We start from the raw sequence: 26,977 nt of genomic DNA, 5'->3' as shown, positions 1-26,977 counted from the left end.
ATATAAATGCACACATACAGATTTACAGTATTTAATAAAATGTTTGTGTTCATGTCAGTAAAAAATACTCCGTGCAACATGAGCAGCAGCTGGGAGAATGGTTTTCATGCTTTATCTGCTATCTTAAAAAAAGTCTTAAATTGGCACTTCATCATGAAATCATGCCCGTTTCTACTGAAAGCCATCAGATTCTCATCTGCTCCTTGACATTTCAGTCTTTCCCGTCTAAATCCAGCCTGTATTCTGTGATAATTCCTGATGAACCCGTGTGAGGCGTGAAATCAAGCCCTGCATTTTGTTGCTCATTCTTTTAATGCCGTGAATCTCGGATTTCAGCAAATGTCACACAGAGACATGATTGAACGGTTTTAAGAGTATCACTTCAGTGTAATTACTAACACTGAACCTAGTGTAATACTGAGAGATTACCAGCCTCTGAGAGATCCATGTGGGATAAGAACTTTTCAGAGCGGTTATGGAATATAGTTTTATTTAAGTTTTTTTTTATTATTAAAGTTACCATTGGGTTGTTTAAATGATTCTAGTGTACAATTCTTCTTGTTTTATTATTTTCTAACTTTCTTGGGAAAGTATAATATATATATATATATATATATATATATATATATATATAGAATAATCATGACTGATAGTCAGACATGCAAACGTCAATGAAAACCAAACTTCTTGCCCAACTGGTTAATGAAAACAAGGATATAATCAAAAGGAAAAAGTGGAGTTGGAATAACTTTCTAAACCAAAGATGAAACCTTTATAAAAGCTTATTACACTCAGATATTTCTAAAATGCTTACGTTCCAAGGCAGATTGCTGGAAACAGACATTTTATGATAGTTTGTGGTTTGATCTTAGTGACTTAGGAGTCATTTTCCCTACTCCTAACCTATTTTTAAGAGTTATGAGCTACTTTTAGTCAAGTCAAGTCTTTCAGGGCAGTAGAGGTCCTTTCTAGGTGCTGATCCACCATCATGTCTGGATACGTACTGGATCCGGGTGACTGCAGTGACCCTCTGATCTGGATACAGACTGGATCTGGATATGGTGATCTCGGAATAAGAGAGAAACAGACTAATATTAGCGTAGATGCCATTCTTCTAATGATGTAGTAAGTACATCGGGTGTTATGGGAAGTGTTCTTGGTTTCGGTTTACCTAATTAATGCAGCCTAAAAAACAGATTTTTAGCCTTAAAGGTCCCCCAAAGTGCCTTGAAACATGCAGCATCATTCTCTGTGGGGACGTAATTTATGATAAAACAGGAAGAAAGGGCAGGACATATCTAGCAGCCCACCCCTTTTTAAAATGACCAGTATCGTTTCATGAAACTCTTAGTAAAACAAAATAGTGGTCATAATCATGCTTTGGCTGTGTAGTTGTAAAAGGCTTTAATAAATGGCGACTTGCACATATGATCCGCTGTCCACCAGAAATTTCCGTAGCCCGGATATGTGACTGATCTCAGCGGCACTTCAGCGTCTATTTGTAATACTGTAGGTGGGCGCTTCGGCTTCTAGAGAGCATATGATTGGTCAGAAGATTTGATGAGAAGATGAAGTACAATGTGACGTCAAAAAAAAAAAAATCATTGAGCTATTTTGGCGGAAGTGGCGAACTGCAAGCATTGAATGTTTATATCTTCTAAATGCACATTTTGTCACTGTTTTGGAGCACACTGCCTTATAGATAACCTTAACACTAACATATTAATATGAACGCCCCCCCAAAAACTTTTATTTAGCTTAGATTTTATGGGGAGTTTAAGATGTTCTGTGAATGCGGGCCCAGATCTCTATCTACACACACAAACAGAGAGAGAGAGAGAAAGACAGTATCTCCAGCAAGGTCTGCCAGTCCTTTTTTTCTCCTCTAATGTGGATTTCATGGTTCTCTGGCTTTTCTGCCACCTCAGCGTTTAGTTCTCTCCTCTGTAAATTTCTCTCTTCCTCCGGGCATCACAGCTGGCCGCTCTGATATTTCCCACGCAGAAGGAGCCGTCCGTCCATCCGGGCACTCGCGCTCTTTTATGTGTTTCTCAGCAGCGCATATGGAGCCCCGAGGAGCTGCGCGCCGCGCTCCTTAAACCCTAAAAGCCTCTTCCAGAAAATTGCGCGTGGAGATTGGGCAAATAGATGTGCATCTGCTCAAACCCCGGCGAGCTCCATTGATTTCCAGATGATCTGGAGCTGTGATGGATTCGTTTTCCTCTTCATAACACTCTCCACACTTCGAAGCGGCCGCCACGTCACGAGCACCGAGAGACCTGCCTCCTGAAACTCAAACAGCCGCCCGATCTCTCGACCCACGGCTCCTCCACACGCCGCTGCCGCTCTAATTGGCTGGGTTATGGAGTTAGGTGAAAGTTTGGAGCTGGGAACAGCTGGCGGAGGTTGACTCGGGTCTGAAGCCGGTAATGTCTGCATCAATCTCCGACCCACACGCCTCCGTCCACCCACCACCGTGACACAAACTCCTCGCGCAACTCTCCAGTCCACCGATCAATCACGCAGAGCGAGACATCGATTTTCTCGCCCTCTCCACCTCCTCTATCTCTCCATTCACTCTCTACTTCCACCTGTTCACTCCTCTTGTTTGAGTCAGTCATCGCAGTGTTGCACTTAAACACAACTTCACTACATTTATCAGCAGCTCAGCTGTTTTTAAAACAGAATTTACACTAACAAAAGTGTCACTTTCTCTATTCCAAAGCTACCATGTTTATCACACAAGTTTGCATTAATAAAATGATCTCTCAACAACCAAAGCAGCTGTTAGTAATGAAAGTATCATGTAATCAGCATGCAAGTTACTTTCAGTTCAGAAAATTGTATAATAGCATTTGAGAACAACTTTATAAGAGCCAATCAGGATCTAATATTCAAAAGTTTTATGGTATAAGTCTGTTCATGTTATTGCAATTATGTGTTTGGATGGTTAATTTTCAATCCACAGACTCATCACTCAATAGTGTGTCACTGTCTTTGTGCAGATCATTTCTATAATTGATTATATTTAATCTTGTTTTTACATAAATATTAGATTTTACATATATAATTTACTAATGATTTAATTAAATTGTATATTTTGTGCAATGTACTGAGGTAGAAAATTACAAGTGACTGACCGGCGCTTTTGCTCATGGGACCATGCAGATAAATTAATCTGAATGAAACTGAGAAAGACATAAAACACACACACACACACACACACACACACACACACACGGTGGCTGTGGCATCAATTATGGGATGTATGTGGTCACCAGGCCTCCGTCCAATTGAAGACATTTAATTGGAGGAAGGCGATGAAGTGTGTCGTGTCTCAGTCTCTCAGCGGTCAGTAATGAGGCCAGCTGTGGGAGGTTTTGTCAGTTTGCATCATATTGTTTTACTGCTTAACTTTGTCTCATTAGAGCTTGTGAGTGCTGAATATCGTGTGTGTAGGGCACGCACGCACACACACACACACACACACACACACCTTTATTATGTAACATCAGTCTAAAGTTTCAGCAGAGAGAGATTTGCTGAAGAACATCTTCATTTGCTCTAAGAATAATATGACAGGCTTTGACATTTTCTGATAATATAGTGTGATGACTATTTGTCTTAATATAAAGTATATGTCTATTTTTATGTCCAAAATATATATAAATATCATATGATTAATGTTTGAAACACAGTAAATTCATTGAAAATCTTAACTTTGTGGATTTAAGACTGGTTAGAGATTAGGTTGACTCATTAAACTAATAAAAATGACAAAAACTAAACTTTAACGAAAATAAAAACAACCTTATAATACGGTCACAGAAGTTAACACAGTTAACTAAAATCGACTAACATTGAGCAGTTAATTTGTTGCAGTGTATATTCATTTTTATCTAATAAATGCAGTTAAAAATATTAATACATAACAATAAATGCAACTTTGCAAGTTTCGTCCATTAAAACTAAAAAAAAGTTACTTAAAATAAAATAAAATATATATATAATAAATAAAACTTACATTTTATTACAGTAAGTGGCCAATACATTTTCTCTCTAACTTGATGTACTAAAATAACTAACTAAAACTAAAACTTAAATAAAAAAATAAGAATTCTATAGACATTTATACTAATTATAATAATAATGACATACAACAAAATTACAAAAAGATGAACTAAGATTAAATTAATGTTTTGTTTTTTTCTTCATGTCAACTAATGTGGTTAACTAATGTTAAATAACTGAACCTTCTTTTCAAGAATCTGAATTCTTCTTAAATTTTGTCTTAGAAAAAATCAACAACAAAACTAGTTTTTAAAATGATTTCCAGGAACATTCTTAATTTTCAGGAACTAAGACATAAAGAATAGTTTGGATCTTGTGAGTGTTTGGTCTTCTTGGACTTGATGTCAGATTTTCTCAAGCTCTCAGGAACGATCTTTCTTCTATCAGAGATAATTACTCTTAATAACCTTCCCATTAACAAGATGAGGATCGTGCATCAACACTTTTATATCCTTCATATCTTCATCTCTGAGCGCCTGAGGGAAGGCGAACACGAGTTCACTTCATCCTCCATCTGAACCACAGCAAACACTCTTCTGAGCAGAGATATATTTCATTATATTTCAATCGCAGCGGATGATGTAGGGTGTAGGCATAGTGTAAACCCCAGGGAGAAAAATCTAGTCTCACGACAACCAGGTTTTGTTTACAAAATTCAAATTTTGGCTTATATTAAAATCATTTTTTCATTTTTTCTTCACAAATCTTAAAATCCTACACAAAACATATTAACTCACTTCAGGCCTTTATTAACCCCTTGTTGCAGATTAAAGCACTTTTTATGATGGATGGATGCACTTTTTTGGTCTACAAAATCTCGCCCCCGCATTAATTGCCATTGTAACGCCTGGAAGAACCTACTCTAATTGTAATCTGATCTCCCTGCAGTTCGTACATTTTTGACAAGGTGGCTGATTCGTGCAAACTCGCACGAGTTCATGCGATTTGTGAAAAATTGTAGGTATTTTACAGGGGCGCAAATTCGTAGGCTTTGATACGAAGGACCACACCTAACGTCAGTTGAATTGGAGTAAGTCTTGCACATTTGGTTCATGGTCAGCAGGTTTCTCTCAGTCAGGATGTGCTGTGTTCAGGACGGTGGAGGGTTGCTCTGTGTGTGTGGTCCGCTGAGAGTCACAGGTCGCCTCGCCGTGTGTCATAAGAGTTTAAAATGATCTTCTGTCTTTGGGCTTTATTAACACACTTTCAGCTCTGGGTCTCGGAGGATGAACAGGTCGTGGATGCTTCGCCAAGCTGCAATCTCCTAAAACACACACACACACACACACACACATCTGAGTACGAGAATATAAAGCTTTCTCTCTTTATTTTGTGTGATACTGTACGTGGCCGTTTAATGCAGAAAATAGAGAATTATCAATAACAAATTGATTTTACATTCTGTGAATAGTGTTTGCATGAGAAAAATGGTGCTGTTGTTTTTGTGTGTGTGTGTGTGTGTTTTAGCTAGAACTAAAACTAAAAAATTATTATTCGGAATTGAAATAAAACTGAGGTATAATATATATATATATATATATATATATATATATATACATTTACTTAAACTGAAATAAAAATGAAAGCTGAACAGAAATATTTTGAATATTACAGTGACATTTTAATTGAAATTTAAAAAATAAACACACATATATATATATATATATATATATATATAAAATTTAAAATATTAACAGAAACAATAATGGAATATAAATAATACTGGCTGACTCTAACCCTGACTAATGACTTTTTTGTTTCTAATTGTAATCAAATTATTTTGAAAGACCTTTAGGAGAAACATTTGAGATCAAGTTTAGAAGAAACTCAACTGAGAACTGAAGTCTCATGAGCATCTTTCCTGTCTCAGCGGATTCCTCTCACTCGTTGGTTGAGTGTTCAGGTTAATGTCTGAGGTCAAACGGCGCAGAGCGACGCTGGGATGTTTTCGGCAGAGCCGCTGAGACTGAGGACAGACAAGCTGTTTGTTTTGCCAAATTTATTCTCTCACAAATGAGGTGTAAAAACGACACAGCGGAGCTTTCAGCTGTGCAGAATGAAGACTAATAAGTGGCAGGCGATGGACAGAGCTGCTGTAAATTGGCCTGCTGCCCCTCGGCAGCTCTTTCTTGTGTTGTTGAGCAGTAATTGGAGGGAATGAGGGGGATCCTCCAGCACTTGCTGCTGGTTAACCCTGAACTGCTGCATTATTTCACTGGACTCTCAGCTGGAAATGATCAAGTGGTTCCTGCTGCCCAAACATTTGATTCCTCCTCCTAGCGTTCAGTTGTACTTTAGTTTTACATGATCACCTTTGTAAGGAAACTGAACAACCCTAGGGTTAGGAGTCAAACTCAATGGCAGGGAAATGTAAAAAAATGTCTACTTCTATAAATTCTATTTGTCAATTTACTTATTTTAAATAGTAATAATATGCAACAGTTTTACAGTTTTTAATGTAATTAAAATAATAAATATGTTTAAACATTATATTAGCAAAAAACAAAAGGCTTAAAGAAAAAGTGTATAATGCCATTGTCATTTGAAAATGGCATTTAGTTTGTCGTCCATTTGCTTTAATGAAAGCACATATAGTATTAGCAATACAATTAACTTAATTTTACATCAAAACCTTTCCATGTTTACATTTTCAAACTCTTGAAACCTTTTCTCCGCCCATATGTTAATGAGCTCATGATGTGATGTTATAAATCATACTGTAGGAGGAGTGCAGGACTGAATGGCTCAGCGCTGGTCTGGTGTGAGAAGTGTGTGTGTGTGTGTGAGTGTGTGGGATGTGAGGGCATCGGCGCTGGACTTGTGGGGTTGAAGGTCTCTCAGCGTCTCCTCTGATTTACCAGCCTCTTTTTTCTCGTCTGGTTCATCTGCCCTCAGAAAATGTGTTTGTCACACACTTCAGAGCGGCAGCAGAGATCACACACAGCAGCAAGCGTAGCTTTGTGTTTCACTAATAAGCTTCTTCTCCCTGTGTGACTCGCAGCACTGACCTTTTAAGAGCCTGTTTGTGTGTGTGTGTGTGTGTGTGTGTGTGTGTGTGTTTCGCTGCTTTGAAACTCAATGCTGCTTTGTACCATGTTTTGTGTTGCGTCATGAAAGTGTGTTTTCGGAGTTGTTAAGTGCACCAGATAGGTAAGTTTAGTTTGTACACTTTTGGGGCTGTCATACATAAACAGAAGCTTGTTTCTGCTACAAAATGCAAAATAAAAAAAATAATAATTATGACTTTTTATCTTGCAACTCTGACATTTTTTTCCTCACCTTTTTAGTTTAAATTTCACCAAAAAAAAAAGTAAAAAGTAAAGTAAAAATCTCAAAAAAGTGCATTATATATATATATTATGCACTTATTTGTGATTTTTACTTTCATGGTATGTTAATAGCATCAATTTGGACTTCCCGTTAATATTAGTAGATTTTCACAACTTATTTTCCATATTTACACTGCTTAAACTACCATCTATTTTTTAAATTTTTGTAAACCAAACTGATATAAAAATGTGTTAAAACTATAAAAAGACAAAAGAAATACACAATATAATAGGAGATCCGAAATAAAGCCTAATTCCGAATATTGATTAAAGCTCTAATAGTCTCAGTGATGCTGAAGGAAGATTGATTGATGTGAAGTGAAAGTAAACTGACGAGCACTGATTCCTCTCTCACTGTATCAGCTCCAGACGCTCTGAGCTTTCATTGGGAACAGTGGTTTGTTCAGGATCTCTCTGTGTAGCTGTAATTCGCTCTCATTAACGGCGACTGACGGCTCTCGCCTCATTAAGACTCCAGGAAAGATCTCCAGCAACAACAGCCAAGACAAACACTACAAGAGACAATGGAGAAAATCAAGAGCATTTATTTCCGTCCTGTGTTCAGAGATTTCATTTACTTTATCTGTATAATACAGATTCAGATTTTTTTATCTTTTTTACCCTTAAGTCCAGTGAAACTGAGCCTTAGACTAAAGTGATCCAAGTTTGCTTATGTGTTTTTTTTTTTGTTTTTTTTTTTTTGCTGCGTATCATATTGGATACAACAGGCTTTTATGGTTCATATGGTATTATATACAAGAAAAAAATAGGGATAAAAGCAGATATAAAAGTTATTCTTGCATTTACTTTATAAAATCCATAAAGATGTCACAGTAAAACGATGCGATGCACAAACAGAAGGCATGTTTGTATAAGTATACTATAAAAGGCTTTTTACTCACTAAAAAAAAGGTCTAAATTATTAATCAGATGACAGAAGTCATGCAGTTTTGGTCATGTTGATCATTTAGAGGCTTTAGAAATGTATCATATATGATACCACAGGCTTTATAGAGTTAACTATAGCTCAACACTTGACAAACAGCACTGTGCAGAAAGTGATTATGTGAAGACGCGTCTGAGCACTGCTAACATTAGTAACCTGTCAGGAAAATCAAAGCTCTCAGTCAAAACATCGTAAGGAGGCTGATTTCCCTTTTTTCCCGCGCTGTTGAAAGTCCCAGTGGCCTCCGGTTCTCAGAGCGGCTTCTACAACACAGAGTCTGTTCATTAGGAATGATCAAGCGTGTCTGTAATCATCCGTGAGATGTGATCGTTGTTTTCCTGGCCTATTTAAAGTGTGGGGCGGCCGAATTCCCAGATCGGCCCATCAGAGGCGCGGATAAAAATGCCTCATCACTCGCCTCAGACATGCACCGCATTGTTGGGATTGAACATGCGGCCAGATTACTTACAAATTGTAGTTTGTTACTGATTACAAATTGTCTGATAAAAAAATAAAAAATGTCAGTAATGTAATCTAGATTACTTATACTAGGTACTACTTTTGGATTACATTTAGATTACTTTTGACCAAAATTGTTTGTTAAATTGCATCAGCAGTGTTTAGCAACATCCATAATTGTGCATCTCATACATGGTATTATTTGACTGAGAGGAGTTTTGTCCAGAAATTTAGATGCATGGGTTGCAAATTAATTTCCATGACATTTATGTGGCTGTTCTATATTGTGACTTATGCGAAGGCCGCAGGGGTTTAATGTATGCTTTCATTTGCTCGTGTGTTTGCAGGGTAATCAGGAGGCCAGCAATCCGGCGGACGTGATGGCCCAGACTTACGCCCCGCAGTTTGCGCATCCCCCGCAGAACGGCATCCCCGCCGAGTTCACCGCGCTTCCCACGCAAGACTACGCAGGACAGAACCGCGTCCCGGATCACGGCCTGGCGCTCTACACGCCGGCACAGACCCACAGCGATCTGACCAACGCTGACAGCAACACGCCAGCCATCAGCAGCAACACAGCACCGGTGCGTCAAACACACTCATCAACACATTACACACAGTCACCATACTCTGCAGACTGCTGTACGTCTTGTTTTCCAACACAAGCATCTGAACATTCACTGATCAAGATGCATTCACTTCAGAAGCAATATTACTTTTGGAGAATATATATTTTGACTTTGATTTGACATATTTGACAATGGTTTCCAATAGTTGTTTATAAGTAATATAGTTAGCCTTTTTAACCCTTTAAAGTCATTGCAATCCTTTAGAGTAACGTGCACTGATGAATTGTTCAATCTAAAAGACTACAAACATGCATTTAAAGAAAATGAATCTGGGTTTCACACCAGAAACATCACTTGAACTTCATCTGATGAACCTGTGTCACAGAGCATCTAAAAGTGGACCGGGTTCGTCTCCCATAAGTCACTGTAAAATATCGGGATGATGCAGTGATTACGAAGCCGTGGAGGAAGCTGTGCATGAGCAGGTGTGTGAGGCGCTGCTGTGTTTTGGGAGTACATGCTCCTCTGTCCAAAATAATGAGGCGAGAGCGAGCGTTTGACGCCACTGTAACGACGTGTCACCTCGCTGCGGGTGGAATGACATCATCACTGTCATGTATTACTAGCTCCCTCTCGCAGACAGAGTGACACCGAATAAGTGCCGTGTCTGTTTGCATCATTCCTGCTTCATGCAGTCGGGACGTTAATTGATGTTTCTGTGCTGAAGACTCGTATAAAAAACCAGCACTATGTACTCAGTGCATTGGAGAGTGTTAACACGAATGCAGTGCAGCGGCCTTTATGCAGTTCCTGTTGACAGTTTCATTAGTTTTTGAGGCCTTTCTTAGCATATTGCATCTTATATAATAAGCAAAGTGTAGTTTTCTCAGCGGTTGTGCTCAGAAAATCGTCTCGTCTTTCTGTAATGCTCTTTTAGATTTCTGCTTTTTCTTTTCCTCCTGGCCTGTTTTCTTTATGCGTGTACATGCTGTAGCATGAATAATTTAGCGTAGCAGAAAGGTGGACACGCTCACTAGTTAATCTCGTTGGGCCAGGTGGATTTCTTTCTTCTGTGGCTGATAATGCTTCTCAGACACTCAGGGCCCTGCGCTTAAACCTCATTATAAATTATTGTTGTGTTGATGGAGAGTATGGCTTATTAAATGTGCTTAAAAATATTAATAATAATATTTTGTTCGTGTATTAAAGGGGCCATCGAATTCCCATTTTACACAAGTTTATGTGATTCTTTAGGGTCTTCAGTTAGTTAGTTTTTAAGATACTGGAAAAAAAAACACAAATGTCAGGGCATGTTAAAGTTTCTCCAGGACCCCAAAACACCCTCCGACCCCAGAGGGTTAATGAAAAATCTATAACATACTTTTATGTTATAATTTTTCAATGGTAGTGTAAAACAACACCCTTTTTACTCTTTTCTCTTAGCTCTTTTCAAAGCAGTCCGTTGAAGTGTATGTGCCTTTAAATGCTAATTAGCTCTGCTTGCCCCGCCCTTCCCTTCCTCGGGATGAAGAGCCCTTCTCACGAACTTTAGCAGGATTTAGCTGTGTAACTTGCTAATTAGCACAATATTAGGAAAGGCAGTTTGCAAAGATTCATTAAAAACACCTTATACTTATTCTGTAGGTGAAGCTGGATCACGAATGATTCGCACGAACATAGACACATTTATGTAGCTCGTAGGTGCATTCCCTTCATTTTTTTTTTTTTTTTTTTAAATACATAATCCACTGCGTCTTCACAAGCCCAGATATCAGGAGTAAATGACCACTGCTATTACACCCAACAACAAATCATCTCAATCACTTAAGAGACATTCTTGTCTACATCTGCTCCGGCGGTGAAACAATGGCGGACTGTCAATCAACTATGGTGGGAGTGGCCTTCGTCCGTGTGACATCACACAGCCAAGAATCTGAGAATGTCTTGATCTGTGACAGTTCTGGTGATTTATTGGCATTAAAAAAATAGAAGCACTGGGTATTTATCATAATAGGGTGGTTGCGTAAAGACGCTGCCAACACACATTTATGTATAAAACAATGTAAAAGTATAAAAGTGTTTACAGCTTTAAGCTTAAATATAATAATTTAGTTAGAATTATGATTACAAGAAATTATTAGATAAAAGAATAAGATAGAAAGAGAGCTAAATCTTTGTGTGATATTAACCTCCACACGTCTCCTCGCGTCCTCCCATTACCCAGGGTGCAGTGAGGCGGGAGGGGGAGGAGCGGGGTTGGTGGCCCCGTCTTCACCTGCGGCCCCAGAAACACACTGGCAGAGCGATGGAGTCAGACAGCTGTCAGTGAGAACAGAGCGTGTCAGAGCGCAGGCGAGAGCTATAAAAGAGCACAAACGAGCCTCGTTACTGCCGGGACACTGATTATCATAATGGCAACAATAAAGCTGACGGTCGTTACGCTGGTTATGATGATGGTGATGATGATGCTGGGGTGATTAATGCCGGGAGATAAATGAGAATGATGTATCGCACAGAGCAGCGCGTTGAGTGTGTGTGTAATGAATTATGTACTGCATGTGTCTGCATGCACATACGTGTGATCATAAATCACGCGCCGCATGACTCCACACCAGCACAAGCCGTGTTTCGCATGTATAAAAAAAAAAAACAAGGTGAATGTCAGGAAACTTGTAAGGAAGTTGAAATCCACCAATTCAACTTTTTTCTGTATTGTCAATAATAATAATAATAATAATATGATCATTTAATTTAAAACATGCTCATATTTCACCCTGAAATCAAAAGGAAAATAAGTCATTCATATTTTTAGAACATTATTTCATGACTTTTATATACATTTCCCCATTTTTACATCCTGTAATGGAGAAAAAAAAGTATAAATAATGTTATTTAAATTACAGGATTTGTAGCATTATTACTTTTTAATGCCATTAGCTTGCTGATTAAAAACAAAAGAAGAAAAAAAAATATATATGTTTTTTACGACAATCACATAAAAAAAATGAGACTATTACAGTAATGGGAATATAATGAGAATCATCAATGTGAGCTATAAACAAACATATGTGTTACACTAATGAGATTTTGTGTTGAAAATGTGTTTATTGGCTTTTTTGTCAGTGCAATGCAATAGTATTAAAATAAGGTTTAATTTTAACATGTGTTTTTGTGATAACCTTTTTGTTTATTTTTTTCTTTTTCTTTTTTTGCCATGCATGCATTTGTGAGAACCAGTAGTATTTGAAATTTACAAGTGACCAGTGTTATTTTAGTACAACTTTGTTTATATTATACGAATAGTTTTAAGGATTTGTTTTCATTTAAATTTAATTTCTTATTTATTCTATTCTTGTTTTTTGTAATTATATATATATATATATATATATATATATATATATATATCTGTATAGTTTATTATTATTATTAAGTACATATAGTTATTTAAGTACATATAGTTAAACTAAACATAAAAAATGAGAAATGCTGAATTTTTATACTTAAGCTTTTTTTTATAAGAACTGTTTTTTATGCTTTTAGTTAACGATAATAATTCTGTAAGTCACATTTTAGACCAGCAGTAGATGAGTTTTTCAGTGAATAATGACTTAAATCTGTGCCCTTTTCTCTCATAAAGCATCATCTGTTACATTTACAATACTTCTGGCAATATCTCATACAGGATACTTTTATGTTTTTGTGAGATTTGTCAAAATACTGGCAGAACTGACTGCATGTATTTGCACACGTGCCACACAGTGTGTGTGTGTGTGTGTGTGTGTGTGTCTCCGTTACGAGCTGATGCAATAATGTTGGTGCTGTGTGTGGATGTTTTGATGAAGCCCATGATGCTCTGGGGAGATTTGTTGATGTTGTTGTGTACATGCATATGTGTGTGTGCGTGTGCATGTTTGAATGAATCTGAACATTTTTTACCTCAATGATGACATTCTGATGACATGCTGCTGTAAGCGAGCACATGAAAATGAGTGTGTGTGTGTGTGTGTGTGTGTCGTTCTGCTCGACTGAGCTAGCGGAGAGAGAAAACATCTGTCACACACGTCTAAAGTTTCATTTGTGGCGGATCATCAACATAATGATGGAAACAACAAGCCAATGGCCTCCAAGAGCGCCTGTGTGTGTGTGTGTGTGTGTTTGCTGGATATTTGTCAGTATATCTGGTGTGTTTGGCTCCTCAGACAGTAACAGGTGGAGATTAATAATCTTATTGTAGATGCATGACCTCAGGTAGGCCACCATAACTCAACGTCTGTTTAGCCGCGTACCGCCGGAGTGAAAAATGATAGCCGCGGATAAGTAGGCTAACTTACTATCCTTCATCTTTTTTTTTTTTTATTCCCTTTTCTTTGGTTGTGAGTTTAACCTGGAGGCTCTCATTAACGGACGGCTCTTCTGTCTTTGTTGTGCTCGGACAGACGGAAGACGTGACACAAACAGAAGTTTCCCAGCTGGTGCCGCATTCAGAGTCCACGGAAAAACAGCAGCCCAAACGGTTACACGTCTCCAACATCCCCTTCCGCTTCCGTGACCCGGATTTACGGCAAATGTTTGGGGTGAGTTTGACAACTACTTGCACTGTGACACATTTCTGTTTGCTTTTATCCAGCAGCCTTTTTTTCCTGGTTCCATCCCCTCAGGATTCATGCTTTTTGAAGGAATAGTTCACACAAAAATGTGCTGAAAATGTATTCATCCTCAGGCAATACATGATGTAGATTTCTTCATCAGATTTGGGGGAAATGTATCATTATATCACTTGCTCATCAACAGATCCTCTACAGTGAATGGGTGCCGTCAGAAGGAGAGTCTAAACAGCTGATACAAACATCACAATAATCCACACCACTCCAGTCCATCAGTTAATATCTTTCTGATAGACAAATCCATCATAACATGTTTTTAACCTCCATCTCTATCCATGATATTGCTTTCTGGACAACTAAACCAGGCACATTTTTTTAAGCTAATATTTATGCATAGATTTATAAATAAGCTTTCCATTGGTGTAAGGTTTATTAGGACAGGACAATATTTGGCTCAGATACAACTATTTGAAAATCTGGAATCTGAGGATGCAAAAAAATCGAAAATTTGAGAAAACAGTTTTAAAGTTGTCCAAATGAAGTTCTTAGCAATGCATATTACTAATCAAAAATTAAGTTTTGATATATTAAAGGTAGGAAATTAATAAATATATCTTTATTGAACACAATCTTTCTTTAATATCCTAATGATTTTTGGTATAAGAGAAATATTTGCCATTTTGAACTATATACGTTTTGTTACGACTCTCATTCGGATGGCACCCATTCACTGCAGAGCATCCACTGGTGAGCAAGTGATGTAATGTTAAGTTTGATCTTTTAATTTAGTATGGTGAAATTAAATAAAAAGAATGAATAGTTTGTATCCCAGGATAATTGCTGTTGGTCATCTGTCTCATAAACAGTTGTCAAATATTAAATATTTAGCTATTTCATTAAAAAAAAATACAATTCAATAATAATAATAATTACTACTCAATATTTTGTTGTGTTTTCCACTATGAGTATCTAGGCATTGTTAAATTAACTTACATTTACTTGAAAAGCAAAACTACTTATCACGTAATTTTAATAAAAAAAAGTATTATCAAGTATAATTAAATGCTCTTGTTACTTAAGATATCACATCTTCAAAAAAAAAAAAAAAAAATCTGAAAAAAAAAAATGAAGTTGAAAATTGAGAACAAGAAATGCCATTGGGGTAAGAAAATAATCTCGATTTCCCTTTGAAACAAGGGCATTTTTTTTTTCCTTATTTTTCTTTCCTCATTGGCAGAGAGCTTTTTTTTCTAAGCATAAACTCACTTAGGGTAAACTTACAGTTTAAGATATTTTCGATTTAGTCGAAGCATCGAAAATACATTTACCAAAACCAAAAGTTATTTTGGACAGTATACCGTACACACAGTTTCAATGGAGGGACAGAAAGCTCTCGGACTAAATCTAAAATATTTTAAACTATGTTCTGAAGATAAACCGAGGTCTTATGGGTTTGGAACGACATGAGGGTTAGTTATTAATAACATAATTTTGATTATTGGTTGAACTAACCCTTTAAGTTGTTTTGCTTCAAGTATATCTATATGTTTATTTAAGAGTTGAGTTAATATTTGCAATGGAAAACAAGACAAAAATACTGAGTTAGAACATTTGTATATATCTGAATATATGAATTACATTAAACGTTCTCTGCATATGATATGGTGAACTTACCTTTAGGGTAAATAAGACGACTACAGGCTGACTAAATGAACACACACACACACACACACACACACACCGCTTCCTTCTTATTTGCTAAAATCATCTCAATCATCTTAATGACCCGTCAGCAGCAGGCTGGCCAGGAAAGCTGCTTTAAACAGCACTCATTTGTTTGGGCTGGTGTCGGCTGGTGGCTCTGTCGAAAAGATGATGTTAATTACAGCACAGACCGCCGCATAGCCATATAAATTACATACAACATGCTTTGTGGCCCCTCGCTCGTTTCCCATCATGCTCTGTGATAGCTGGATTATTGTTCTCCGAGGCTGCCAGGTTTGTGTATGCCAAATCAGCACAGTAATTAGCTTGCAGTTATTGTGCATAGGTCGTCCAGAGATATATGATGCAAACTCAGTATGGATGCCAAAAACAATATGGGCGACTGGGGAGATTTATTTAATCACTACTAACCAAGCTGGCATCCTTTCTTACTCAATACTTTGGTCTTGTTTTCCATTATAAATATCTGAATGTTCTTAAATCAAGATGCATTTTGAGAAAATCCTACCACTATCTCAGCATTGGATCCTCTGCAGTGAATGGGTGCCGTCAGAATGAGATTCCAAACAGCTGATAAAAACATCCACAATAGAAGCAAAGGATGTTTGAAAGTAACAACAATTTTTAACTTCAGTCGATTAGTTCCTGCTAAAATCCATGATCCATAATATTTCTTTCTCAAGTCGCCTCGTCTTTATGACTGGAGAAAACATTATAAATGACTCTATGTATTAATTAATTTAATATTAATATTATTTTTGTATTTTATTTTGGATGGGAGAAGCGTTTTAAAGTAAAAAATGTGGAAGTAGTGTGGATTACTTCTGGGTTATTGTGATGTTTTTATCAGCTGTTTGGACTGTAATTCTAACGGCACCCATTAACTGCAGAGAACATGCTAAATTTTTGCAAATCTGTTCTGATGAAGAAATCACATATTTTATGACCTGAAGGTGACTGCATTTTCAGCAAATTCGAATTTGTTTTCCTTCAAAAGTAAAATGTTTTTACTCAAAAACCCCTTGAAGTAGGAAAAATGAAATATGATTTTCTTTAAACCGTTCTCCAGTAATCATTGGTTTATTTACAACTTAAAAAAAAAAAAGTTTTACATTGTAGTAGAACCAAATGGATTGCACTCTGCTGTAATTGCTTGAAGCACTACAGTGCTTTTGCATCCTGTTAGCATGATGAAAGTTAGCCGCATTTGCATAAGAAGTCACAGAAGATAAACAAAGGAAATATGGCCATACTTTAGCCGTGTAAGCCCAACACTTAAGACGTAATCACTCACTATAAGCTCCATCTGGCTGCACAGACTCAAGTAAGCCACGCTAATGACTTGATCCCACGCTTACAAAGCTTGGCGGCATTGATTAGCCTCGTGGCTAATGGAGATTTAGCCTGTGGTTAGCAGGGCTGAAGATTTGCCAAGAGAAAGTAGTGCAGCTAATTAGCTGCTTGGCTAACGGAGAGTCAATGAGTGGGGTGTCAGGTTAGCGTCACATGCTAAAGCGCTGGAGTCTGGGAGTCGCTAATGAGTGCAGAAGTACTGGGCTCATTATCCAGAGCCGAGTGGTTTATTACTGAGGATGTCCGTACGGAAATGTGAGGTAGGAGAGAGCATTCCTAGAAGTAAAACCTCTGGCTTTGTGTTGGCTTTAGGGCTGTTTCTTCTTCCCCTCTGCCCCGTGGGCCTCAAGGGCTGCTGGGAAATTCTCTCACAGGGGGCCTTACCTTCATCATCGGCTTTCCCGCTGTGCAGACACTATGTTAGCATTCCACCTGCGGCTCTCCACTTTTAAGAGACGGAATTAAAGATCTGCTTAAATCTGACTCCTGTGAGCAGTGAACAAGTCTCCAAATCGGTATGGAGAGAACACTCGCATTAAAGGAAAAAACCCCACCAATCGGAGCACTTCAAAAGACGCAGGGCTCAGAAACTGCCTTCAATACTGCTGTGGTTGGCAGAATACGACATGAGTTTTTTGGCAGGGTACTTTGTGCATAATTCCCTGCCGGGGAATCCAGCTAATCCAGCTTCTGAAGGAGACTGCTTTCACTCTGGCCATTCAGAATTTAATTGACAATGCCTTTTAAATTGCAGTTTAATTACTGCATATGAATAGAGGTTGCAAACAGGATTGATAATCAATCATTTAAAACTATTTTCTAAACTAGAAAAGCTAATTTTGTGAAAATAAGCTTAAAATTTGCTATTTTTTAAACTGGCCTTTCAGAACACGTCATTTCCCAGAATACACTGCACATGTGTAGAACGTCTTTGAATGCTTTTCTGTTAAAATCTCACTTTGTAAGCTTCCAGTATACAGTTTTTTTTCCCTTAGCAAACTGTGATACTGGCAAGCTGTTGATCACAACCAATTATATCATAATGTAATAATTTGGCAGACATTTATGTGTTTGACAGGCACTTTTATTCAAAGCAGCTTCAGTTGTATTCAATCCTCTGCAAAACTACTAAGTGCTTCATTCCCTGCAGCGCTGTGCTAAGGTTTTACTGCATATATGCATGAGAAAGCTGCCACCACAGGGGGTAACTGAGCATGCTCAGTAGAGACGACCACTTCCCCAGCCAAACGCAACTTCCCAACCAAACTAATCAATCTCTATCACTGGTCCATTAGGCCTGGTTAAAACAATTAGCATCTGCAGCACGCTAGCCAGGGAAAACCCCACCATACAACACGGAGATCACGCTGGGGAGTTAATGTGTTTGTGTGTCTCTGATTGAGCCCTCTGCAGAATGTGCATTCATTTGAATAAATTGATAGATTTCAGCCTACAGTTTCACACAGATGCTGATTGGATGAGCAATAAGCCATTGCAGCTGTAGCACAAACAAAAAGACCATGAGCACAGAGACATTCTTGAAATGTTATCGCACACGGTTTGTTTTAGCATCAGCATGCTTTCAGATGTTGCACTTCAAGTTTGGGGAAATAAAACTAGAGGCATACAAATTAATTTTTAGTGCATATGAGCTCATTTGATGAGAAATATTGCCGTTTGCAGATTTTAGTATCTTGGTAAATCTGAGCAGAGTGTGAGACATTGTTGAGATCTCTACTCAAACTCTAGAGGAGAAATGCGAGATTACTGGAGTCTGTTTGCCTGGAGAAATGGAAGTCTTCAGCATACTGTACGTCTCAATTTCATTTCATTGAAGTCCAGGAGGAACAGTTTTTTTTTTTCTCATCTGAGAAGCAGGAATCTTATTCAAAAGAATGCATTGACTCTTCATTTCATCTAACCGATGTCTAGGAGAAACAACCACAATTTTAAACACATCTTGTGTGTGTGTGTGTGTGTTTTTTTCTATCCTAATTGCAGTACTGTTAATGAAGATGAAGGCTTCCCGAATCTTTGCATCTCATGTCTAGTGACTCTTTCCTGACCTCTCCTCTCTCACACAAACAGCTAATTAACATTAGCATGTAGTCTGATTAGCATTGACCCCTGATTAGCGTCGATCCCTTTTTTGTAGTCTGTGTCTGTAGACAACTGCACCACTTTTGATCCTATTAGCACTTCCAGTGTCATCTTTCTCCATCCTGCACGCCACTCGCAGAGGTTTTATTTTCTACCGCAGTGGCCAAATAATGGCGATGCAGCATGCTCGACAGGGTAATTACTTTTAATGAAATAATACGACCATCACAGGCATCAATTAAAAGCCACCCTCACTGTGCACTCATTAAAGGGGTTTGCGCTCGTCCCTCATCCCTTTCTGCTTTCTAACGATCCAAACAGCACGGAAGCTAAATCGAAGATTGTCGAACGTTTCCCCCCTTGGGAGCAATGCCACACAACAAAAACAAGAGAGAGAGAGAGAGAGAGAGAGAGAGAGAGAGAGGAAGAGAGAGGAAAAAGGAGCTTGTCATCAGTCAAAGACAGAAGAAAAAAAACAGACTGTACACACATAGTTTAGCTTATATTTATAATAATACAAATTAAATGTGTACATAATTAAAAGCCTGTTTTACTTATTTTTCCCCTCACTCTCAGGCCTCTGATAAGAGCTCAAGCCAGAGACCTCACACCAGAGACTGCAGAGACATAACGTTAGAAAATCCACATCACAGACTTCTAATGAGAAACCTCACACTAGAAAACCTCACTACAAAAAAAAAAAAAATCAATAAATAAATCACGAGAAAGCTCACGCTGCAGACTTCACATTAGATAGCTCACTCCAGAGATACATCACATTCAGAAAATTCAAATCACAGATCCGAACAAAACCTCACATGAGAGACCTGACAGCAAAGACTTCACTCAAAACGCATCACATTAGAAACCTCATGCCAGAGACTCCAGATACAACATATTTAACCTCACACCACAGACTTCTAATGAAAAACCTCACCTGAGAGACCTCACCCCAAAGACCTCACATCATATTAGAAAGCTCACATGATAGACCTCATGCAAGAGACTTCACTCCAGATACATTACATTACAAATATCAGACGATAGACTTCTTCTAAAAAAAAATTAAAAAAATAAAAATAAATAAAAAAGACTCATCTGGTAGACCTCACACCAGAGACTCCATATATCACATTAGAAACTTCAGACCACAGTCTTCCACTGAGAAACCTCACTGAAAAAAAAAAACATCTTATTAGAAAGCCTACGCTGCAGACTTTACTTTATAAGTCTCATGCTTGAGACCTCACTTCAGATACTCCAGATACATCACATTAGAAACCTCACACCACAAACCTAGATAAAAAATAAATATATATAAAAAAGAAAAAGCTCACCTGAGAGACCTCACACCAGAGACATCACTGAAAAAACAACATATTAGAAACCTCACACCACCGATAGATATATAACCTCACGGCAGAGACCTCACTGCAAAAACATTAAAAAACTCACACGACAGACTTCCACTGAAGACCTCAAGCCAGAGACCTCACTGCAAAAACATCATATTACACACCACAGACTTCACAATGCAAACCTCACCCCAGAGACTTCTGCTGCAAAAGAAAAGAAAAAAATCTTCCCATGATAGACCTCACGCCAGAGGCTCTATAGACATCACATTATAAATATAATTCCATTATTAGAGAGCTCACGCCACAGACTTCTAATGAAAGCTGACATAATAGACCTCACTTGAGAGATTTCACTCTAAATATATACAGTCTTGTTCAAAATAATAGCAGTACAATGTGACTAACCAGAATAATCAAGGTTTTTAGTATATTTTTTATTGCTACGTGGCAAACAAGTTAACAGTAGGTTCAGTAGATTGTCAGAAAACAAACAAGACCCAGCATTCATGATATGCCACGCTCTTAAGGCTGTGCAATTGGGCAATTAGTTGAAAGGGGTCTGTTCAAAAAAATAGCAGTGTCTACCTTTGACTGTACAAACTCAAAACTATTTTGTACAAACATTTTTTTTTCTGGGATTTAGCAATCCTGTGAATCACTAAACTAATATTTAGTTGTATGACCACAGTTTTTTAAAACTGCTTGACATCTGTGTGGCATGGAGTCAACCAACTTGTGGCCACCTCTCAGCTGTTATTCCACTCCATGATTCTTTAACAACATTCCACAATTCATTCACATTTCTTGGTTTTGCTTCAGAAACAGCATTTTTTGATATCACCACACAAGTACTCAATTGGATTAAGGTCTGGAGATTGGGCTGGCCACTCCATAACATTAATTTTGTTGGTTTGGAACCAAGACTTTGCCCGTTTACTAGTGTGTTTTGGGTCTTTGTCTTGTTGAAACAACCATTTCAAGGGCATGTCCTCTTCAGCATAGGGCAACATGACCTCTTCAAGTATTTTAACATATGCAAACTGATCCATGATCCCTGGTATGCGATAAATAGGCCCAACACCATAGTAGGAGAAACATGCCCATATCATGATGCTTGCACCTCCATGCTTCACTGTCTTCACGGTGTACTGTGGCTTGAATCAGAGTTTGGGGGTCGTCTCACAAACTGCCTGTGGCCCTTGGACCCAAAAAGAACAATTTTACTCTCATCAGTCCACAAAATGTTCCTCCATTTCTCTTTAGGGCCAGTTGATGTGTTCTTTGGCAAATTGTACCATCTTCTGCACATGCCTTTTTTTTAACAGAGGGACTTTGCGGGGGATTCTTGAAAATAGATTAGCTTCACACAGACGTCTTCTAACTGTCACAGTTACTTACAGGTAACTCCAGACTGTCTTTGATCATCCTGGAGGTGATCATTGGCTGAGCCTTTGCCATTCTGGTTATTCTTCTATCCATTTTGATGGTTGTCTTCCGTTTTCTTCCACGTCTCTCTGGTTTTGCTCTCCATTTTAAGGCATTGGAGATCATTTTAGCTGAACAGCCTATCATTTTTTGCACCTCTTTATAGGTTTTCCCCTCTCTAATCAACTTTTTAATCAAAGTACGCTGTTCTTCTGAACAATGTCTTGAACGACCCATTTTCCTCAGCTTTCAAATGCATGTTCAACAAGTGTTGGCTTCATCCTTAAATAGGGGCCACCTGATTCACACCTGTTTCTTCACAAAATTGATGACCTCAGTGATTGAATGCCACACTGCTATTTTTTTGAACAGACCCCTTTCAACTAATTCAACTAATTGCCCAATTGCACAGCCTTAAGAGCGTGCATATCATGAATGCTGGGTCTCATTTGTTTTCTGAGAATCTACTGAACCTACTGGTAACTTGTTTGCCACGTAGCAATAAAAAAATATACGAAAAACCTTGATTATTCTGGTTAGTCACATTGTACTGCTATTATTTTGAACAAGACTGTATATATATATATACCAATACTAAAATATACCAATATACCAATTTTTGGGTGGTTTTAGTTTTTAGTTCTAGAAACTCAAGTTGTGGGAACTAAATTAGCTCCTACTTCAGAGTAAACTTAAGTGTACACTGATTTCTCAAATGCATACAAACGAATCCTAGCACTATGTGGTGCAAAAACACCTTTTGACCTCACACTAATGGAAAACCTCACATGTGAGACCTCATGCCAGAGACTCCATATACATTACCGCTGAAACCTCACTGCAAAATAATCACATTAGAAACCACACACCACAGACTTTACAATATAAACTAATGCAATAGACTTCATATGTGTCACATTAGAAACCTCATATCACAGGCTTCTAAAGAAAACCTCTGGTAAGAGACCTCACTTCAAAAATATCACGTTAGAAACCTCACGCCACAGACTTCTTCATGAAAACCTCACCTTGCAGACCTCACGCCAGAGACCTCACTCCAAAAATATCACGTTAGAAACCTCACGCCACAGACTTCCCATGAAAACCTCACCTTGCAGACCTCACGCCAGAGACCCCATTCCAAAAATATCACGTTAGAAACCTCACGCCACAGACTTCCCATGAAAACCTCACCTTGCAGACCTCACGCTAGAAGCCTCACTCCAAAAACATCTTATTAGAAACCTCACACCGCAGGCTTCACATTACATACCTCACGCCAGAGACCTCAGAGTCTGCAGACACTTAATAATGCTGTGGAATGTGATTATACAGTAGCAGCAGAATTGTAAAAGTTTTTCACCATCTAAACTCAGGAAAAGTTGTTTTATGAAGCCTGTAGTGGGAAGCATCTAACATGTCCTGTGTGTTATATAATTTCCAGTTTGCCGGATGCGTGATGTTATTATTTCATCCCAGGTTTCGAACCCCACTTTCTCATGGACACAGAGGCTCCTAATCGATTTATCTCTCTCTTATTCCCGTCTTCATCTTGCTTTTCTCTCCCTCGCTCTCTGTTTCTCTCGCTCTCCTTTTCTGCAGCAATTTGGGAAGATCTTAGACGTGGAGATTATCTTTAATGAAAGAGGATCAAAGGTATGTATGACGCTTGCTTTCTTCTCCTCTCTGTTTGTGTAGCCACGATCTTTCTCGTTCTCTTCTGAACTCTTTATTGGCTTAGAGACGCCGGTTTGATCTTTCTCTACTCAGATTAAAGACTATAAAGTCAAAGAACAAAACAGACTCGGCAGTGCACATAATCAGAACAATGGTCATGGATAGAGGTCAGCTGAGGACCTGATCTACTGTGTGTCCGGACAAAAGACAGAATAAAGTACAAACTCCTGTGCTGCTGATCTTCACTTCAGTGCTGTATGTGTAAAACTAAAATTAATAATGTCAACGTGAACTGTTTTCCCTCCAAAACCTACTGCTGGAACGTTAAACATTAAAGTGCCCTAAATGTGTATCTAAAACCTAAGATAAATAAATAAAATGAACAAAAATGTTATTGTTAATAAAATAAAACTGAAATGGAAATAAAATATAAATGAAAATAAAAATATTAAAATTGTATGCAAAAAATATGAACTAAATAAAGCATTAAAATATGAATTAATAAATTGAACCTATTAATGTTTAAAAGCAGAAAAAAAAAATGACAAAAAACTAAACAAATTTAAAAGCACTTTAATTATATAGTGAATCTAAATGAGAAAATACAATAAATAAATAAATAAATAACTCAAAATGTTTTTGTTAATTTAGGGTGTAAAACAAATATTAGGTGAAAAAACGTAAAACTTAAAGCACTAAAATTACAAAAAGATAATAAAAGTAAACCTAGGTTATTATAAATTAAACCAATCGAACCTCAATAGTAATATTTAAAACAAACAAATAAAGAAATCCAATTCAAAATCAAACATAATTCAAAATATTAATATCACTCGAATGGTGCATAAATAATACTATTTAAAATCATAGAAATACAACAAAAATTAACATATTAAATATAAATTGATTTGCAATAGATTTAATTTTCAATAGAAATAAAAAAAAAAATGCCTGTATTTGTTACAAAATTGACCTGATTCAATTAATGTATGTCAGTGTGGTTTTATTGTGACAACTAGCCCAGATCTCCTCTACAGCTACAGTATATATACTGACTGAAGCTTTAACCCTGTTATACAAAAAAAGTCGCCATGCATTTTTCATAAACACTCACAGTACAGTTTTATATCACAGTACAGTTATATAACAGAAATGCTTTAATATTAGCTACTGTTTGCCTTATGAGTAACCTCTCTGACCGCAGACGGAGCATGTTCGACAGGTGCGTGCTGAAGTTTCTGTCAGCAGTCAGTGTCCTCTGTCCCCCACGGCTAGATAAGATGAAGATGACAACCATTCGCTGCTGTGTTCCCTACAAAGCCCATTACCCATGATGCCTTGCTGTCCCCACCTACAGCGTTGCAGTATAATGAACCAACCGGCCCATTAATAAACAATCTATTCTCTAAGAAGCAGCAATTTGCATTCAATATGTTTGTCCCTTTTGAAAAATGGGCTGTGTTTTGGCCCTCTGTGTAAGCTCATTATTGCGTGATAAACCAGAGCAGATGCAGGCGTGTGAGACGTCCACGGGACTCATACGGCCCTCCGTCTATTCCTTTATCTCTCTGACTGATAGAAACCCACCCCTCGAGCTGCTAGTAGCTCATCCTGCATTAGCCCAACACAGTTAGGACAATTCTAAGGGCACACACACTTTTGGGGCCCTCAGAGATCTGTTTTATTAGCGGTAACAGTACTAATAGTATTGCAATGGAAATTATAAAGGTATATCTACCAAAGAGTTACAAATAAAACTAAATTACAGCATTTCGGCAACAATTACTGCGTGATTGCATTACTACTGTTCACTGCATGCAGACTAGAGTCAAAGGTAAACTGTCAAATTAGAGAAGTCTTCGAGTTTGTCGAAGATCTAAATATTTGTGGATTGGAAACAAAAGGAAAATTGACAAGCTTTTGCTGCATTTCTAATGGATGTTTTGCCCGACAGGTCTTCGAACCAGTCACTTGACTGAAAACTATGAATTGTAGCCTCTAATGCTCAATACCATTGGTTTGAAGTACTGTGAATGCTTTATAAAGTCTTTTTGTCATGCCAATAAAGCTACTTGAATCTCAATTTACCAGTTGCTGACTGCGATGCAGATTTTTTCAAATAGGGTGTACATCTTAACCACAGAACATCACTGTATGTAAACACTCTGTTTTAAAATATTGCCCTGGTCACACTGAGCCAATATTTATTATGATAACTTTGAGTGATCACACTGTAGCTAGCATGATTAGCCACACAAAACGCTTTATATGTCTAGATGTAATAATAACTGACACTTCAAATCAACATAAATATCAACTTTTACTGAATGTTGTCTTTAATATCGTCTGAAAATATATCAATTAATAACCTGATACAAGTAACGCGCTTTACATCCTAATTCTCTCACTCTGCTGCAAACAATAAAAAGGTACTTATATGTATTTATATAAAGGGCTCTACAGCCATCTAGATGTTACACCCTGATATTGCAGAAGATAAATGGTGCAGAATTTAGAGGTTAATATTTAGTAACCCCCCCCCCCCCCCCCTTTAAAATAATACAAATATTAAAGAACCAAAAAATATTATTGAGATTAAATCACAAAAGCACAAATATAAATATTTTTTATGTAACACTTCATTAATTTGTATGTTGATCTCTAAGTGTTTAATAAAAAATTTTGTTTAAAATTCTCCACCCCCGCACTCCACCCCCCACTTTTCAACATCAAGCCCCGCCCCCCTGCACCCCAGATAAAATATATTCCTGCGACTATGGGTAGGTCTCTTACTAAATACTGATACTTAGTGGTCAAAAGCAATAGCAAAACTATAACTAAAAGGTCAGTATTATTAAATTGGGGACAAAGATTATGGAAGTGTGGAATGGGAACAGCAGGGAGCTCAGCCTCATTTTCTTTCATACGGCCCAAAATTGCTAGCGGCACCCCTGGTCAAACAGCATCCGTCCATCATATGAAGCCCCACCCCCTTTCCACAGCATATATTTATATTATTTATATTTCTATTTATTTATATATTTGTATTATTTTTGCAATAGAGTAAAAAAAAATATATCAATTATACCTACAGCCAGAGTTGTACATGCACTGCTTAAAATAGTTGTCTAATATGTTATGAATGTGTCCGGCGAAGGAACTGGTTTGCTTTAAAGCTTCTTTAGTCACTTTTTGAACTTTGAGCAAGGTATGTGATATTGTAAAAGAGGTTTATACTGTAGGTGTCACTAACATGATCTGAATGAAGCTCTTCACACACAGACTGTGCATCTGTGTTTCTCTGCTGGTGTTTCTGTAATGCTCCTGATCATGTTCCTCCTGTCGTGGGCTCCTGACTCTC

General features: G+C 37.6%; 1 protein-coding gene across 1 annotated transcript in view; it reads left to right on the top strand.

Annotated features, from left to right (window-relative positions):
* LOC113084960 (RNA binding protein fox-1 homolog 3-like) overlaps positions 1–26,977 on the top strand; it is a 67,318-nt gene that overhangs the window by 18,501 nt on the left and 21,840 nt on the right. Inside the window, exons 2-4 of the mRNA XM_026255040.1 lie at positions 9,153–9,389; positions 13,811–13,948; positions 23,542–23,595. Of these exons, the coding sequence (XP_026110825.1) occupies positions 9,153–9,389; positions 13,811–13,948; positions 23,542–23,595 (429 nt within the window). The remainder of the gene's footprint in view (positions 1–9,152; positions 9,390–13,810; positions 13,949–23,541; positions 23,596–26,977) is intronic.

Source organism: Carassius auratus, unplaced genomic scaffold, assembly GCF_003368295.1.
Source record: "Carassius auratus strain Wakin unplaced genomic scaffold, ASM336829v1 scaf_tig00040972, whole genome shotgun sequence".
Lineage (NCBI taxonomy): Eukaryota > Metazoa > Chordata > Actinopteri > Cypriniformes > Cyprinidae > Carassius > Carassius auratus.
The sequence above is the reverse complement of the archived record's forward strand: the minus strand, read 5'-3'. Positions and strand labels throughout refer to the sequence as shown.